The sequence below is a fragment of the Puntigrus tetrazona genome, chromosome 15 (genome assembly GCF_018831695.1).
Source record: "Puntigrus tetrazona isolate hp1 chromosome 15, ASM1883169v1, whole genome shotgun sequence".
NCBI lineage: Eukaryota > Metazoa > Chordata > Actinopteri > Cypriniformes > Cyprinidae > Puntigrus > Puntigrus tetrazona.
This window is the reverse complement of record NC_056713.1, coordinates 13631539-13649157: the sequence shown is the minus strand read 5'-3', so window position 1 is coordinate 13649157 and position 17619 is coordinate 13631539. Positions and strand designations below refer to the sequence as shown.

Here is a 17619-nt window from a genome sequence, read left to right as displayed (position 1 = left end):
ACAGTGCAGTAAAATATTTAACTTTATACTAATATTTACTGTAAAATAATATTAATATCTAATACACATTACCTGACATTAATAATAGTATAATAAAGTAAATAATACTAATATAACTACTACTAGTATTATTATTATCATCATTATTATTATTATTATTATTATTATTATTATTATTGATTTACAAACAGCTCCACAAATTTTGCATAACATGAACACGGAAATGTAATGATAAATGATATATATTAATATTTTTATTCAAATATACAATGAAGCTAACATTCCAGAGGTTTATAATGATTATTAGCAGTTATTGTTTACTGTATCATACCTTCTTGCTGCAGGACTGTCTGATCTCCTCCACCTCATCGTCTTTGCTCTCAATCTCTTTCGAATGCGTCTGTCTGAGTCTCTCCATCTCCATCTCCAGACGGAGCTTGGCCTGCAGGTCACAACATCAACAGCTCAGTGAATACAAATCCACACCTTCCGCATGCATTGGAATCCAGCAGAACAGACTCTATATGCATACAGATGCATATGCAAAATATCCCTGTCGCACAGGCCAATAAAATGCTTTGTAATTATTATTATAATGTATGCAGACTGTGAATATTGACAGTTTCTTCATACCGACACATCAGCTGAATTTACATGAATTAGCATATTACGCATGACAGGTGAAAATTGTGTGCATGGAGAATGTGCATCGTTTCAAGAAATAATACATTAAACATCAGGCAGCTACATAGAACGTATAGCCTTATTCTCGTGACATGATGTCATGAGTGGACTGTGGTGTGCGTGCACGCGTTTTACTTCTTAGATAAAGTTTGAAAACAAAAAAGTTAGCGAAAATTAATAAAGTTCTCCCCAAGATTAAAAAAATGCAATAGTAAGTTTGATTACCTGCTCCAGCATCTGAATGGTTCCAGCCTGTTCATCAAGCTCTTCTTCTTGATCTTTGACCTTTGCCTCAAGGTCACGAAGCTGCTTTTTAACCTTGGCCAATGACGCCTCGTCCTTTGTCTCCTGCGAGTTTAGATCTTGAAGCTCTGCCTCCATTTGCTCTGAGCTTCAGATTGACAGCACATATCTCCAGATCCTTATCCTGAGAGAGAGAGAAAAACTCATTTAGAACAACACAGTCTGCCCTCAGCACACACAGACACGAGTACGTCACAGCCAGGAAAATCTGTGAGTGCGAGACAACAAAGAAGGATGATATAAGAGAGGTTGCTGACCTCCAGTTGTTGTCGGAGGCTGAACACTTCCCCGGTCAGCATGTCTTTCTCTCTGCTCAGTTTCTCCCGCTGACTCTTCTCTCTCTGCACCTCCTCTTGAGCCTGAGTCTGCTCTGAGTCAAACCTGCAGACATTGCAAACACACAAAAACACAAAATTTTAAAAAAAGAGGAAACAATGGCACAAAGATGCTTTCAAGATGCTTTAATCTCTGTTCTGATGTGGTGAAACAAGCTGCCATAATTGCATCTGATTTGTTGAGATCAAATGATTCACAAATAAATTTTAAAAGCATTAAACTAGAACCATGATAGGCTTTCATATAATACCAAATATGAAAAAATGTATCGCCTAATTCTACAACACAGTAGTAAGCCTACAGATGAGACTTTCAGGTTATGGAAATAACAAAAAGAATTACAATGTGCAGTAAAAGATAAACGTGTGTGTTTAAAAAGATAATATCTTAAAATAATATTGGAAGACCAATTTGCAATATCAAGCAGCAAAATTAGCAATTGTGTGCAGCTAATAAGACTCGTAAAATGTAAAAATGGCCATGCCAATTTCTACAGGAAGAATAAGGTGTATAAACAATTGACACTTCACTTAAGACCTGTACTGTATTCAAGTCCATCAACATTAATCTACTGGATTGTTTATCGGACATAATGGTAACTCGCTGTTACGATTGGTCAGATCGTCTATCAATCAAACTCCTGGTGAAAGACCCATTAGAATAAAATCACAGGAAAATGTACTCATTTATTTTTTCTGAGGGACAAAATGAAGATATTTTGAGTCATTTTAGTAAGCAAAAGGTTTGGATTTCCACTGAACTTCATTGTACAGACAAAACACACCAAGACATTACTTAACAAAAAACATTTTTGAGCTAATGTCAATGGATCACTTTTTTTTTTTTTTTGGCGAACAAAGCAAATATTGTTTAACAAAGTAATAAAAATCCACAACCCACTTTAAAATGAAATTTAATACAAAAGTTAAATTATCTGTTTCCGCCATTAATAAAAATGTATTTCATACAAGTTGCTGCCATTAAATTGTACATCTGCCTCCCTGCTCTTTAGAGTTCTGTATTTGTCATTGAAAAACCCATATTAGTCGAGCACTAGTCGAAATATAAACAATACAACAACTAAAGCGAATTTCTAATTCTTGAATCACTAATCTCTCTAATCACTATAAATCAAATCACAAGTTTAATGTGCCTGAAATACACAAAAAGATAATACAAAACAACAATATAAAAAATAGCATACCTGCTTTTCTTTAAATAGCCAAGCATAGCAGGGTGTTGAGAAACTAAAACTCATCTAAGCTTTACAGTATTGTGTGTGACGTGTGTGTCAGGAGGGGTATTAGGAAAAGCGTTCTGATTGGGTTAACTTGTAAGTGGGCAACAATGAGCGAGGGGGGGCTGTGATGCTTTAGAGGAAAATCAGCTCGTTCTTTTCCTCTTTCCTAGTTCTCTCTTGTTCTCCACCCCCTTCTCTCTAAGGCCCTGTTATGATCCCGTAAATGAGTCTTATGCAACTCTTTGTGTTAATCCAAGCCCCACAGAGAGATGAAGGACCGCTCTCCTTGCCCTCCCCCCATCTCTCCTACTGGCTAAATCCGCCGTCACCCTGAGCCCCGGGCCGATCATTTCATTTAGAGTGGACTTTCACACATCCCCTCCGCAGTGACAGGCACAGCCTCCGCCTGTTTACTCATGAGTCTAAAGAGGCTTAGCTGCAGCACCTTCACACACCGCCAGCACTCTGCTTATGGCCTTCTGCTCTAAGTAATGACAGACTTGCAGATTTAATTTTGAGATGCTTGTTACCGAGGCACTGGTGGACTACTCTTAAGGCTTGTACACACAAGGATGGAAACTGTAACGTTTTTATAATCATTCTAATTCTATAAGGAGTAGAGATTTCCACACCACAACTATAAAAATAAATGGCAAGAAACAATCTCGCTGGAATTTTTTTGGAACATTTTTCCAGCCAACAAATGATGAATACATTAAAAGCCAATGAGAATTCACAGAGTTTTTGTGCATTTAAAGCAGCTGACAACATGCAGTGCATGCTTATAATATACTTCATACATTCATTTTCTTCAATCCTATGGGTTTTAACTCATTAAAAATTAACTCATTCAACCACACAATGTAGACTGAGCTGTTCATGTATAAAATAATTTCTTTAAGGTTATAAGTTATATGGTTGACAAATATTGTATATACAGTCAAGCCAGAAATCAAGCATTAGGAAAATCGTAATTACCCTCAAGGGATCAGCTGTTTTAATAAACTCAACAGGAGAAAAACAGAAGCTCTCTGCTGTTGGTTTGTGGACAATCACGGCTAAGACAAAGGAGCTCACTGAGGACCTGCGGCTGCTCACAGGTCAGGAAAGGGCTAAAGACCATATCTAAATGTTTTGAAGTTTCAGTGGCTACAGTGCAAAGAATTATTAACAAACTAAATTTAGTTGTTTGGCCACAATGATATCGCCTTCATTTGGCGTATAAAAGGAGATGCCTTCAACCCTAAGAACACCATCCCCACTGTCAAACATGGGAAACTAATGTTTTGAGGGGTGTTTTTCAACGGGTGGACCAGGGAACCTAATCACAGTAAACGGCATCATGAAAAAAGGAGCAATACATCAAAATTCTCAACAACAACAACATCAGGCAGTCTGCAGAGAAACTTGGCCTTGGGCTCCACTGAACATTTCAGCAATAATTTTTTTCCAGAATGATGCTTCTTGTACATTGTCTTATCATTTGGGTAAAAGTAACTTTAAGTCAGAATTTGCCAGGGGTATGAATAATTTTGGGCTTGACTTGTGTGTTTGTGTGTAAATGTATATGTATATATTTTTTTAAATATTATTTATTACAGAGATAACGGCAAGAAACATTTGTTTTGTCTAACAAATATAACACGACCTGTGTAGTCTGGTTCACATACAGAGAAAAAAAAAAAAAAAAAAAAAGGATACCAGTTTGAATCAGTTTTCTGTATAATTTATATTCTTAGCAGATAGAGAGTTTCTTTCACTATGTCAGGCTTTGCAAGCAAATGGTCATCATAACCTAAATTTATAAATGCAGTCATTAAGAACAGGATTTTGTGCCAATAGGGTTTCATTTTGGGTGGGAACATACAAGCATCAAAATAGCTTGCTGCATCATGAATTCATCATTTCTTCACTCTTGTTAGTGAATCTTTATCTAGTCTGACTCACTTGCGCTGTTTTTTCTCCAGGTCATGGTTGCGGCTCTGCTGCCTCCAGGTGCAGTTTGGTGTCCTGCAGCTCGGCTGTCAGTCTCTGGCATTTCTTCTTCAGCTGCTGCGCCGCGCTGCACACCTCTTCATTGTCTGCCTGCAGGTCTGTCAGCTAAACACACGGTTTCTCAGTGAGTCTGTACAGGTGGATCTGTCCATCCAATGTGTGTCTTGTCTAGATGTATGACTTTCAGCTAATACATTCAAGCTTGAGACAGTACATGCTGTTGTGTTGGACCACACTGACAATACGAGTCAAATCTGAGTCTTTATGACATGTTGGTTATTTTGATAGAGTAAAGTCAAAACGGATGCTGGGAAGGGATATTAATTTCATAATGATACAAAACAAACCTGTGACCCTGGACCACAAAAACAAAACAAAACTGAGATGTAAACTTTTCCATTTATGAAGGGTTTGTTAGGATAGGACAATATTTGGCTGAGAACTCCATTTATTTGAGCATCTAAATCTAAAGGTGCAAAAAAAAAAAAAAAAAAAAAAAAAAAAGCCTTTAAAGTTACTCAAATTAAATCCTTAGCAATGCCTATTAGTAATGAAAAATTAAATTTTGATATTTTATACTTAATATCCTAGAAATTTTGCAAAATAACTTAAACATGACTTTTACTTAATATCCTAATGATTTTATTTATATATATATATATATATATATATATATATATATATATATATATATATATATATATATATATATATATATATATATATATATATATAATGACATGTTGAAATTGACCCAATAAAATACAATATCTATTGCTACTTTGACCTAAATTTTGTGGTCCAGGATTACATATGAAGCCTGCATTGTGTACCAGACCAGAGCTGTCAGCATCTGAGTGTGTAAAAATGTTCTTTGCGTGCCTAAGACGTCTTTACCTTTCTCTCCAGCTGCCTCTTGTTTTGCTGCTCAACCTCTAGTTTATCATCAAACTCCTGCTGGAGTCTCTTCTTGGTAAACTCGATTTCTCTGATGGCTCTCTCATACTTGAGCCTCCATTCTCCACCTAAAAACACAGTCAGTGATGATTATGGCCTCACAATTCATTGAGAGATGGCCTTGTGCGATTACTCCAATGCAAAAGGCTCTTTTTTTAATTAAATAAATATGTCGGTGCTTCAAAGCAAAGTGGCAGCACCCTTTTGTCTGCTGCGCATAGTCCAAGTACTCCATCTCAACAGGTTCAGTGCACTTGTAGTTTGTGGTGCAATTTGAGATGTCAGATGTCTGTCATAAAGCAGTTAAATCATATTATTTGGAATCATAATTGCAATATGATTTTCAAGATGGGCCAGATTGTCCACGATCATTCCCTAAAGAGAGCCAAGGTTTAAACTATGGACCTCTGCCAGGGAAATTTCACTCCAATCTTTTTGATCATGTCTCACACAAAATGAAATCGACAGATATGTAACAAACTGGGGGAAAAAAGTCAAATATACACAATTTAATAAATCAAAGCAGAAAAATAAAATGCTCTGAAACTTAGATATGAGAGGTGGCTTGCGGAATGGAGCCAATCCACATTACCAATAGAGAACGTAATAGCTGGAAAGGGAATAAATCAAATGTTGGTGGATTAGCATTAAGCCTTAGAGATCAGCTGTGTGACACTGAGATGAGAACAAGCCGTCACCGGTCTGACACATGCATTAAAATGAGCTCAGTTCATAACAGAGGTGATTCTAAGAACAGCACTACTGAGTATGATCGCGGTCAGGCTTTCATAAGCAACAATATAAGAAATAGGAAGGACTGAGGAAGAAGCAGTAAGAGTAAGTGTGTTTATGTTGAGGGGAGAAAAACAGAAGCCACTTTCCAGGAATAAGGTGTAAAATATGGATTAAATTAATTATTTCCCTTTACATCAAATTTGAATGAAAGGAAGTCCTTAACCTTCAAAAAATATTGATCATCAACCGCAGATTATCAGCATAAACCGACAATGAAGCCAGACAGTTATGTTTTATTTTTTTAAATAACATTTGCAAAAAATGCAGTTATATTAATATTAATATTATAATAAATTCTAATAGTATACTCCAATAAGAAATATCTGTGGTTGACGAGGCTTTTTAGTGAACGTTAAGTTCTTGAAAATGTTCTCAAAATGTTCCTGTAAACTTTTAAAAGCAATCACTCCAGTCTTCAGTGTCACACGATATTCAGATTCTGCTGATATTATTCTAATATACTGATTTGCACTAGAAACATTTCTTACTATTATAAATGCAGAAAACTGTTGTTTTTTCAGGAAACTTAGTTTTTTTTATTAATACAATATTAATATAAACAGAATGTAAAACAGTGGTTTTCAACCCTGTTCTTGAAGTGCAAAACTGTCAGTAAATATATATATATATACACACACATACATACATACACACACACAGACATACATATATATATATACACACACACACACATATAATCTTGATTAATGCAGTTAACACTGCAATATTGTTAAAAATGGAAAAATCAAATACAATAATTTAGTTGTCTTTATATCATGAGGCAAAATGGGTCTAGTCTATTCGGCATTACAAAAAAAAAAAAGAAAATCTGTCAAGCTAGATTCAAAATGTGCAAAGTATTACTTTACAAACTGAATATAAGCTTGAGCAAAAGTTTGATGGTAAATCTATTGAATTGTTGGATACGGGTGGGCCCAAAAAATTGATCTGATGGGTTTAAAAGTTTCTTTTCACGCTAGGTTAATTTTATGTTAGATAGAGTTTTTGTATCTAACAGTTCTCAAAGCAAAACACATGGATTTTTGTCTCTACTTTAAAAAAAAAAAAAAAAATGACAAACCAAATTTTCCCTCTTCATGGAAAGTTCCAGAAGCACAAGTATAAAGGAACGAAAAAAGTAAGAGAGACATGTAGAGAGCGAGCGAGAGCGAGTGTGCGTATGTTTGGTGTTTTCAGTGCCCCCTGGCACTTCCATATAAACAGCTTAATGAGGAGCAGCAGCTCTGATGCTACAGATTATTTTCTCATTTGTCTGGAGGTGCCACGCTGAAACGCTCAGCACACCTGAAGCTCTCCTCCTCACCAGAGAGTCATGAGCCGCCACATTCATGGAAATCGTCCCAGATAACCCTTCAATTCTGCCAAAACCATTCAGGAAGGCTTTGATAGTTTGCTCACAGCTTAGCCATCATGAGGGAATCCCTCATGGTTCCCGTTTGATTCCAAACTTCCTCTGTCCAGGAAGTGACATCACAAACTCACCAGTGTCGTCGTCGTCCATTTCCCCGTTGAGCTCTGATGCCCGTATGAGTCGTGCCTCCATCACCTCCATCTCCATAGACTCCATCTGCTTCTTCATAGCGTCAAACTTGGCCTGACAAGCAAACACACACACACACGCACACACACACACACAGACAGTCAGACGCAGAACACATCAGCTTTCTGTTCTGCAGGGAAATACTCAGACCATCTGCTCACACAGGCAACCTTGAGCCTAAGAGACACATAAAAACACACACACACACACACACACACTCCAGGCATACAGAGACAAACACCTGCAGTCTCTCGCTCACACACACACACTACATCTTTCACATTGATATTTAATATGAGACGACACAATTTGTATACGGCTCACGCTCTGCTGCATGAACTGCATTGTCTGTGCATTGGTAGAAAATATCTATTTCAGGCATGAGAAGATTTCCTCGCTGAAAACCATCAAGTCACAACTCTCTTTCTGTTGAGATGAGTGTGTGCGGTACCTGTAGATCCTTCATGTCTTTCTCTAGCCTAAGTCTCTCCGAGGTCTCGGACTCCAGCAGCTGCGAGGCAGATTCGCCCGTGTTGCGCTCATCGGCGAGCTCTGATGAGAGTTCTGTGATCTGAAACACACACTTAATGAGTGAACGTGAAGTGCGCGTCCACTAGATGTGTCACACATGCTCTATGCAAACTTTAGAGTTGTGTATGAGCTCATTTCACGCACATATGTAACACTTTACATCTGTATCATAGCTCACATATTTCACACACAGATGAGAGATGGTGACGGCGTGAGGTCTAGGGATCTGCGATTGTGTGTGTGAGATTTTGAAGTGTTGTGAAGTGTTATTTTGTATACTGATGCAATACTATATATGTGGCGAAATAACCGGACATTGGAATCTTATTGTGGATGCCTCACAATGGACATGTAAATGTGAGGATGCATTATGCTTTGGTATCAAACTGACAAAAACGACAACAAAAAAACCCTACGTACCTATCAAAATATGTTTTACATTATGCTTGAAGTTATGCCGTTTAATCTTATAGAACACATGTTTAAATTCATGCGTTTTTCCTTTAGTTTTTTTTTTTCTTGAATAATAAATCATGAAAAGATATTATATGAAGTTAATACTCAACTTCATAAGCGAAACTTACTAATTAATGTAATCCTAGTCATTTTTGCTGTTGTCACAAATTTGTTATCTAGAATCATGAAATACCATTGGCAAGGCTTACTAAAACATTGGTATTTGTTATGTGACAAACTCGTAAACTTGAGATTACCTTCAAATCCAGTTCAGATTCAATTTAATTTAAAGTGAATTGCGTTTCAGCACTAACCTTGCTTTCCAGTCGGTCACTATTGAGTCTCAACTCATTCCTCTCCTTCTCAACCTTCTCCAGCTTCAACTTGAGTTGCTGAATTTCCTCCTAAAAGACAGACAGGCAATCAAAGGAACACAATAAGACAGTCAGAAAGATAGGATGACAAAATTCAGCAGATATGTAGAAAAATGACCACAGACAGTCAGGCATTCAGACACAATGACAGCCACTATATTTAGCCAAGTATAGAGATAGACAGGTGAGATAAATTAGAAACGGTAACAGAATGACAGACAGGTAGGAACCCTGCCCTGCGTCTCTGCTACCGCAAACCTCCTCCCACTTCCCTAAACTTTTCTTTTGCCAACTTGAGAGAACTGCAGGCTACAGCCAATCGGTTGCAGCTCTGAAGGCTGTTTGTGCAGAGGAGATAGTGACTCTGTGTTTGTTTTTTAAAAGCAGACTGTTTGGAGGCAGTGTCAGCACCCGTCTGTCTCTCGCAGGAGCACGCCTGACTGCATGGCTACACAAGCACTCAGCGGGATGCGGCCCAGCGGACGAAACACGCACGCACGCGCACACGCTCTGTGACATGCTAATGCACTCCCCCGCGGGAAGCAGAGTTGCTTTTGATCCAGCTAGCTACATAGGTAATGTATGCATACACACAGCCCTGCCACTCTCCGCACACACACACACACAAACACACAACTCTACAAACACTCGGATTGAGGCGAAGCCGCAGAGACGGTAATCAAAGAGACGGGTGCGACTGAGAGCTACAGTTGAATTTGAGAGGGACCCCCGCGGGGCGGAGAAACCGAGAGGGGCATTAAAAGCCACACAGATGGGCTTTAAATTCAGCTGTGCTATTGTCAAAAGGCAAAACCTGTACATGACATGCTTATTTAGAGCATTTGAAGTGGTTAGCGAGGATGACGGGCGCTTACGTCTTTGCCGCGGATCTGTTCCTCTGTAAGCTGAACCTCGATGAGAGGACGGACGGTGGTGAAGAGCTTCCACCACGGCCAGCCTTTAACACCCCGGTTCTTCTTGATGTTTTTCTGGATGCAGCGGATTGCCAAGTCCTGGATCTGAAAAACAAAGCAGAGTGTTTATGACTGCATATTCTTCCACCGCTGTGCTTGTGAGAAATTGTAAGGTCTTGTGAAGTACAGTGGTTCAAACTAATCGGAGATGGACAATAGCAGGCCTGTGTTTAGAGGCCAGGGCCCCACAGTCAAAGAGCTTCCCTTTGGGAAACCAGCACTGAATGGACCTTTTCATCTCCAGGACGTCCACGGTACGGCCCGCAATAAGTCTGAGGGTGTGACTATTGACTCTAAATGTAAGGAACCACCAAGTGAGGTAAAAAGAGGAGGCAAAATGTTTTACAATGAAATATTAAATAAAGTATTAAGTAAATTAATATTTCGCAAAAAGTTTAAAATGTTATTATTTAATATAATATTTGTAAAATATTTTAAATGAAACATACATATAAAAAAATGCATTTTCTTTTTTTTTTCCTTTTTATTCATTACGTCAGACCTACTTAAGAATTATCATATTAGAATAAATTTTAAATGTAGTTTAAAATGTAATACACAGAAAACTAATAAAAAAAAGAAATGTGTGTGTGTGTGTATATATATATATATATATATATATATATATATATATATATATATATATATATATATATATATATATATATATACACACACACACACACTACATTTATTACATTATTGTAATTTTTTTTCTTCATCATCACATTAGGTAGTCCTACTTATCAATTTACAACATAACATTATTTATTAATTGCACAGTATTATTAAGAGATTTATAAGAATTTATAAATCTAAATGTGTATGTATATGTAAAAAACATTTTTGTGTAATTTGTCCATAAATTAAATAAATAAATAAATAAAATTGCTAATTAATTCAGGTCAAGAACTATTACTAACATTGCATGAACACATAGTCAAACATCTCAGTGTGCAACCCACTTATTTCCACTTTAGACTCAGTTTGAAAAAGCTGCTCTACTCCATCAAGTGGACATAAACATGGCTTACATAGTAACCCTCAGCAAAACACCCATTACTTGTGTTGATCACAGGAAAAATAACTGGAAAACAAACACATTTTCTTCAATGGGGCCGTCAGAAGGTTATACAGAGGAGTGATTCTGGAGTCGTACCAACTGTGTAGAAATGCAGCTCGAAGCAAAAGCCCCAAGCTCCTCTGAGTAATTCAATTAAACTTCAATACTACTTGGCAGCTGATTTAAACCCTGCATAAGATTTACATGCTGCAGGAACAGGGACGATTCAAATAATAGAGGATTATCTGGAAACCCAATTAGACAGGCCCAATTCAGCACATTAACGGGACGAGTCCGTGCACGTTGCGTTCGAGCTATGTCTAATTTGTCATGCAGAGAAAGCCTCGGCACAGAACAGAGGCGACGCGTGGCCGACATATGCACCACAGCTCATTTGCCACGCTTTGACCACAACAAATGCCACAAACAGCCATCTAAACAGCTTGTAAGAGACGGAGAAATCAGGAAGAGCCTCCTAATTAAAATGGCCGTCTGGAGGAAATGGTGCCTGTGAGCCTTGGGGCCTAGAAGGAGCGGATGCGACTCCAACAAAATCGGCCACAACCCTTCCAACAGGTGTGTGGTTTGAATCTGAATACGGATCAGCAGGTGGCCTTCATCCGCACGTATGAACACGAGGACATTTGAGGGCACCTGTTCACACTTGGAGTGAAAGCTTGTGTCTTTAGGCAGTGAGTTAATTAGACACACGATTGGCATTCGTGAAATTCCCAGCTCCCTCTAGTGTCATTTTGGCTGAATGTCAAAGAAACTTGGGGAGGAGCCGGCGAGCTTCAAAGAAGCCCACGTGTTGTTCTCCTTTCAAATGCCCCCCACAGAGACAAACAGAAAGGAGGAGAGGAAAGACAGAGAAATCTGGAGGGACTGGAGTCTTAGCACGCACTCTAAAACTGGAGCAGACTTCAAGGTGCTGAGATCCCTCCATTATCGATCTGAGAGAGAAACAAGCAAATTGATTTTGCATTGTGGCAACTGTGGTTTGCCACAGGAAACCTGGTCCCACATGGACGTCTCTCAGGGATCTGCGGTAACAATTCAACTCAACACTGCTTGTCTTGACATTAAATACATCCTATAAAACCAGAAATAACTCCATCACACGTTTCCACATTTCGCTCACTTTTTTAGATTTGGAAGAGGATACTGAGATTCGGTTTTCATCACGAAGTCAGCCTCTGTGGTGTCACATAACCAGACTTTTAATCAGAATGATGGTTTAGTTTGCACATACGGACTGGAAGACCATCTTACAAGGTGTAAAATAACTGACTGTAGTTTATTTAGCTGAAAAACACTATAAATAATTCATATGTAATTTTTATTTTTCCATTTAAAAGTTTGGGGTCGGTACAATTTTTTGATGTGTTTGAAAGAAGTTGCCTATATGCTCACCAAGGATGCATTCAGTTGACAAGAAAATGCAGTGAAATAGTATTATAATTTACAAAAACTAATGTATTTCTATTATGATAAAGCTGCATTTTTAGCAGCCATTACTCAAGTCTTCAGTGTTGCATGATCCTTCAGAAATCATCCAAATATGCTGATTTGCTGCACAAGAAATATTAAATCTTGATACATTTAACTATCTGACAATTAAAAAGAGCCAAAGAAATGTATAAATGTCTTTACTGTCACTTTTAATAAATTTAATAATAAAAGTATTCCTTAAAAAAATAACAAAAGGTAGTTAATGCCTATTTTTCAAAAAACAATATTTTAAATAAAAAAAGACAGACAGAATGTCAATTTGCGGCAGTGTTAGGCAAATAAAGTATCAATGATTTCACAAACATACCTTTAAAACCTGGCATAATATAAAATAATCTGCTTGTGGATATTTAATTCTAGTTCCTCAAACAGTGTCCTTGCAAATTAATTTTTAAAAGATCCAATGTCACTATCCAGAAATCCAAACCCTGTGATTATTTCATTTTCAAATATGATTATTTGTGTACCTTTCCTTCCAGAGATTACATAAAACCATTTAATCAGATTTCAACTTGTCAGAAAAAGGAAGGCATTTTTGCTTGTAATATTTATTATATATTGACAAGCTCTTGGGCGTCTGAGGTTACAGACCATCAGAAGACTTTCTACAGCTACAACCCAGTACAAATCCCTAGACTGATCACTCAGTCTTGCGTGAAGCACAGGTTTCTGACATGTGCTTGACAAAAGATTTCTTTCTAAGGAAATAAATTCCTTTGGGGACAGGTTGCTGTGATTCAGAGGCATCCAGACAAGGCTCTTTGTTGGGACAGTAATTTTACAGAAAGCATAACAGTGAATCCGCCAGCAATAGAAAGCCCCAGTACTTAGTCAAGAACTTTTTCAAAGAAGAAGTTAAACAAATCTAGAAGTACGAAACACATCTTTTATGGCAACAGCTATAAAGAGGCTCACTTACAAATCATTGTTACAAAAGACACCCTACTAAACAAAAGAGGCAAAACACAGATCTAAATGCAGAAAACAACCCCTGCTAACATCGACGATACAAATGCAAACAAACTCATTCAAACTCCCTTTACTTACAGCAAAACATCCAATAAACAGTCTTGTCTCCTGTCAAGAGTTCTGAGGTAAACTGAAAACAAAGTCTCTCCAAGGAAAGCCTTCTAGGTTTGTGTACAACACTGAAAGAGGAAGTGGATGTTGTTGATGAAGCTGTACTGCCAAGGCAGATGACCACAGAGGGCCGACAGCAGCTTGAGAAGTTACATCGAGACCACCTCCTTCTTTCACACAAACTTTACTGAGACAGGGGCCCAGTCTTGTCAAGAGACGGAGACAGAGTCACAGGGAACTGTAGGACCGGCCCTCACATCCTGAGCCAATCCCACTGAGGGCAGCATGAGCGTGGAAGTGAGGAAGTGAGAGTAGAGCACAAAGGATCAGAGACTGAAAGGAAAGCAGAACAAAATACAAGACGCCACGGCTTAAACCTAAAAAGAGACGGAGTGAGTGGCAAAGCAGAAATTAATGGACAGAGAGGGGGCAGGCGAGAGTGCAGGGCAGAATCGATAGGCCTGTGATGGAGGGCAGTGGGGTAGGTGTCTTCTTCCCTGGAGATGCTCTGATTGAATGTTATCTGTCAGCCGAGGCCACAGCCAGAGGGGATTTTCTCAAGACAGCACCGACATTCTGATGGACTCTGAGACAAACCTTACCACAAATGAACTGAAGCACTGAGAGCTCTGACTGAGACGCTCAAACACAAAACATTTCCGCTTTGCTAGAACAAAGTGTGGCTTAAAATGATTTGTATAGGTGTAAATTATTTAGATTACGAGCTTACCTTTCTTTTCTTGAAGGCTTGTCGGGCCAAGTAGCCCCTGCAAGCAGCCTGAAACAGGGTGATGTTGCGTCTGGTTTGGATATCTCTGTGCTCCTCTAGCTTAGCCAAAACTCCTGCCCTGAAGAACACCTGCAAAAAAACAGATGTATGGAAAAAGAAAAAAAAAAACAATTTAAAGTCTATAAATTCATCACATTTGGTTAATGGTACAATTTTAATAAAATATTTGATAATTTTTTTTTTTACATTTGTTTTTGTTAATACAAATGTTATACAAGTTTATTTGAATATACTATTAAAAAATTTATTGGTACAATGTTACGATTTAATTGGTACTAATATATATATATATATATATACATACATACATACATACATACACACACGCACACATAAATATATAAATACATATCTGTATATGTGTATAAGTGATATATATAAAATTTCATAGTTCCACATTCCACATACGCACAAGTTCTACAGTAACCCTGTCTGAATGCGTGAGGATTTTTCTCTAAACCTCTGCCCATGCTCTGTTTACTCGTAATTTTCCGCTCTGTGGTGGGGGGGGTGTCAAACTGAGTTGGATTAACACTCCGCAATCCAACTCCATTAGGCCATTTAATCAGAGAAATTTGAGGGAAGTGGACCTTGCTTTTTTTTCCCAGACGTGCGTTCATCAAATTCTGTGGACATGGTCTAATTGCATTAGCATTCTATTAGTTTTAAAGATGGATTAATCTAGATGAACAGAATCCTAATTAAAATTGCACAAAATCTGGGGTGTACCTGAGAGCCTGTGCTGGAAAGAAGTACTACTATGGGAAATTGGTTTGAGATATATATATATATATATATACATATATGTAATAATATTTAAATTGAGAGAGAGAGAGAGAGAGAGAGAGAGAGAGAGAGAGAGAGAGAGAGAGAGAGAGAGAGAGAGAGAGAGAGAGAGAGAGAGAGAGAGAGAGAGAGAGAGAGAGAGAGAGAGAGAGAGAGAGAGAGAGAGAGAGAGTCCACTGCTGCAATTACTACTCATCTGAGGGAATGGCAACAAATGCCTCTTGATTGAGCCTTTATCTGGAGCAGCTCTGCAGTATAATCTTCCTTTTTACATCAAAGGCAGCCAGAGCCTTTCAGTGATGTAGAGCCTTGGTTATTGTTATTACAGGAGGCAATCTCTCAGAGCTCCAAGCATCAGATCATAGGGGAGAATGGAGTGTTATGAAATGATTCCATATTCATGTAAAGTTTGACAGCTTTCAGACCCCATGGCATTTCACTGCCAACCCAATGGTACCACAAATAAAAATAAAAGGACAATATGTTTACCTGAAATGCTCCCCCACAACCCTTTACAACCCCGTAAATTAGAACATCAGGGCTGAGCTACCTGCTGGGTAGCCAATACACTCATACACCCATACACACAAACACACACACACACACACACACACACACACTTATCTGCTTTCAGGCAGGTGTAATATCAGAGAGGGACCTCTCCACCTCAGGAGAGTAGCAAGGGAAAATTGAGTTTCATTTTTCAATGTCAGTGAAGATGTGCCGCAAAAAAGGCCTGATATCACCCAAACGAGAACTTCATTCATGGTCCTCTCGAATCAAATGTAAGATTAGGTGGAGATGCTAAAATACTCACTACATTACCCACAGCATCAGGGAGCATGTGCGAAACACTTTTACTGAATTACATCATCCTCAGAGACTGTTGGAAGGGTTCACTTGAAGAAGATGATGCTAGTGTTCAGAAATGTCTCCGTTGCATGCGGCTGCTTGTTAGCCAAGTCGCCCCATGACATTCACCCAGCAGGCCTGTGATTCGCCAGGCTTTTCCTCACAAGAGCACTGAAGGTCAGGGTGGAGGGAAGGTCTTTTCACAGGGGTCAAATGGCATCGTTTTCCATGGAAACCAAGAGAATGACATTCCTCATGAAGAGAAGGGGAAACGAATGGCAATGGAGGAGTGCAAAGAGAGGAGCTTGTGTGTAAGTCTGTGGGGGAGTCTGTGATTTAGATGGATGTATTGTACTAAGGTGGCAACTGTACAATGACTGTTTTCAATAAGCAGTGAGGGGAGTTCATGATTGCTTAGGATCCTGTTCACATCAACACTGACCATAAAAAAAAAAAATGTCCTAATGTTGCTACAGTGGCATCTGTACACTAGACATTAGGGGCTAGACTTACTAAACAGGGCAAATTAGCATTAGAGCGCAATTCTATAAATACTGATGGGAGGGGAAAATTTTGCAGAGGATTTACTGATAATAGAGGTGCAAATCAGCACTGGTTTTACGCTTCAATTCGATTACAATTATCATGTGGATGATTCAATTCAATTCAATGTGACATTGCATCACGATTATATTATATTCAATTTATTTATTATTAAATTGTATCAGCAGGGTACTTTTTAAAATAATTGTTTTCTGTTATATTATTCATTTTTTAATATATATAAATAATCATAAAAAATTCAAAGTAGGTCTAAATACAGCTTCAAAACACACAAGCAAATATAATATAATGAAGGCCAAAAAGACAATTACAAGTGGGAAAAAAGCACTTTCATTATCTGAGAGTGCCAAGCATCGAAAGTTTATAGAATCATAGTTATGGGTTTTTCTTTTTTCATCAGCATTATTGCCATTTGGTTATTAGAGAGGAGATCAGACACTGGCCGCTTTAATAGACTGCTTTCACACTAATGCACAGATATATTTCCACATATCAGATGTTTTGTCATGTTCTGAAAACATGACTGACTGTTACTGACATCAGTTTTGTAAAATAAAGGTAGATGCAAGTGCATTTAACTACTCTGCTAGCTTAAGGACAAAATGACCAGCGCAATCTACAAAGAACAGCACAAGTTGGTGCCTGGTTTAAGACATACCGTAAAAAAAAAAAAATAATAAAATTTATGAAATAAAATAAAAATAGCCACTGTCTATATGATCACCATCAATGTTGTAAAGTAGAATTCTAAACTGATGGCTAATTA

At 38.0% G+C, this 17619-nt stretch overlaps 1 protein-coding gene across 1 annotated transcript in view; it reads right to left on the bottom strand.

Annotated features, from left to right (window-relative positions):
- Positions 1-17619, bottom strand: part of LOC122358500 (unconventional myosin-XVIIIa-like) — a 63321-nt gene that overhangs the window by 18254 nt on the left and 27448 nt on the right. The window contains 12 exon segments of the mRNA XM_043258318.1: positions 332-442; positions 910-1071; positions 1073-1111; positions 1245-1368; positions 4511-4552; positions 4554-4663; positions 5456-5583; positions 7814-7925; positions 8323-8442; positions 9173-9262; positions 10108-10251; positions 14592-14720. Of these exon segments, the coding sequence (XP_043114253.1) occupies positions 332-442; positions 910-1071; positions 1073-1111; positions 1245-1368; positions 4511-4552; positions 4554-4663; positions 5456-5583; positions 7814-7925; positions 8323-8442; positions 9173-9262; positions 10108-10251; positions 14592-14720 (1311 nt within the window).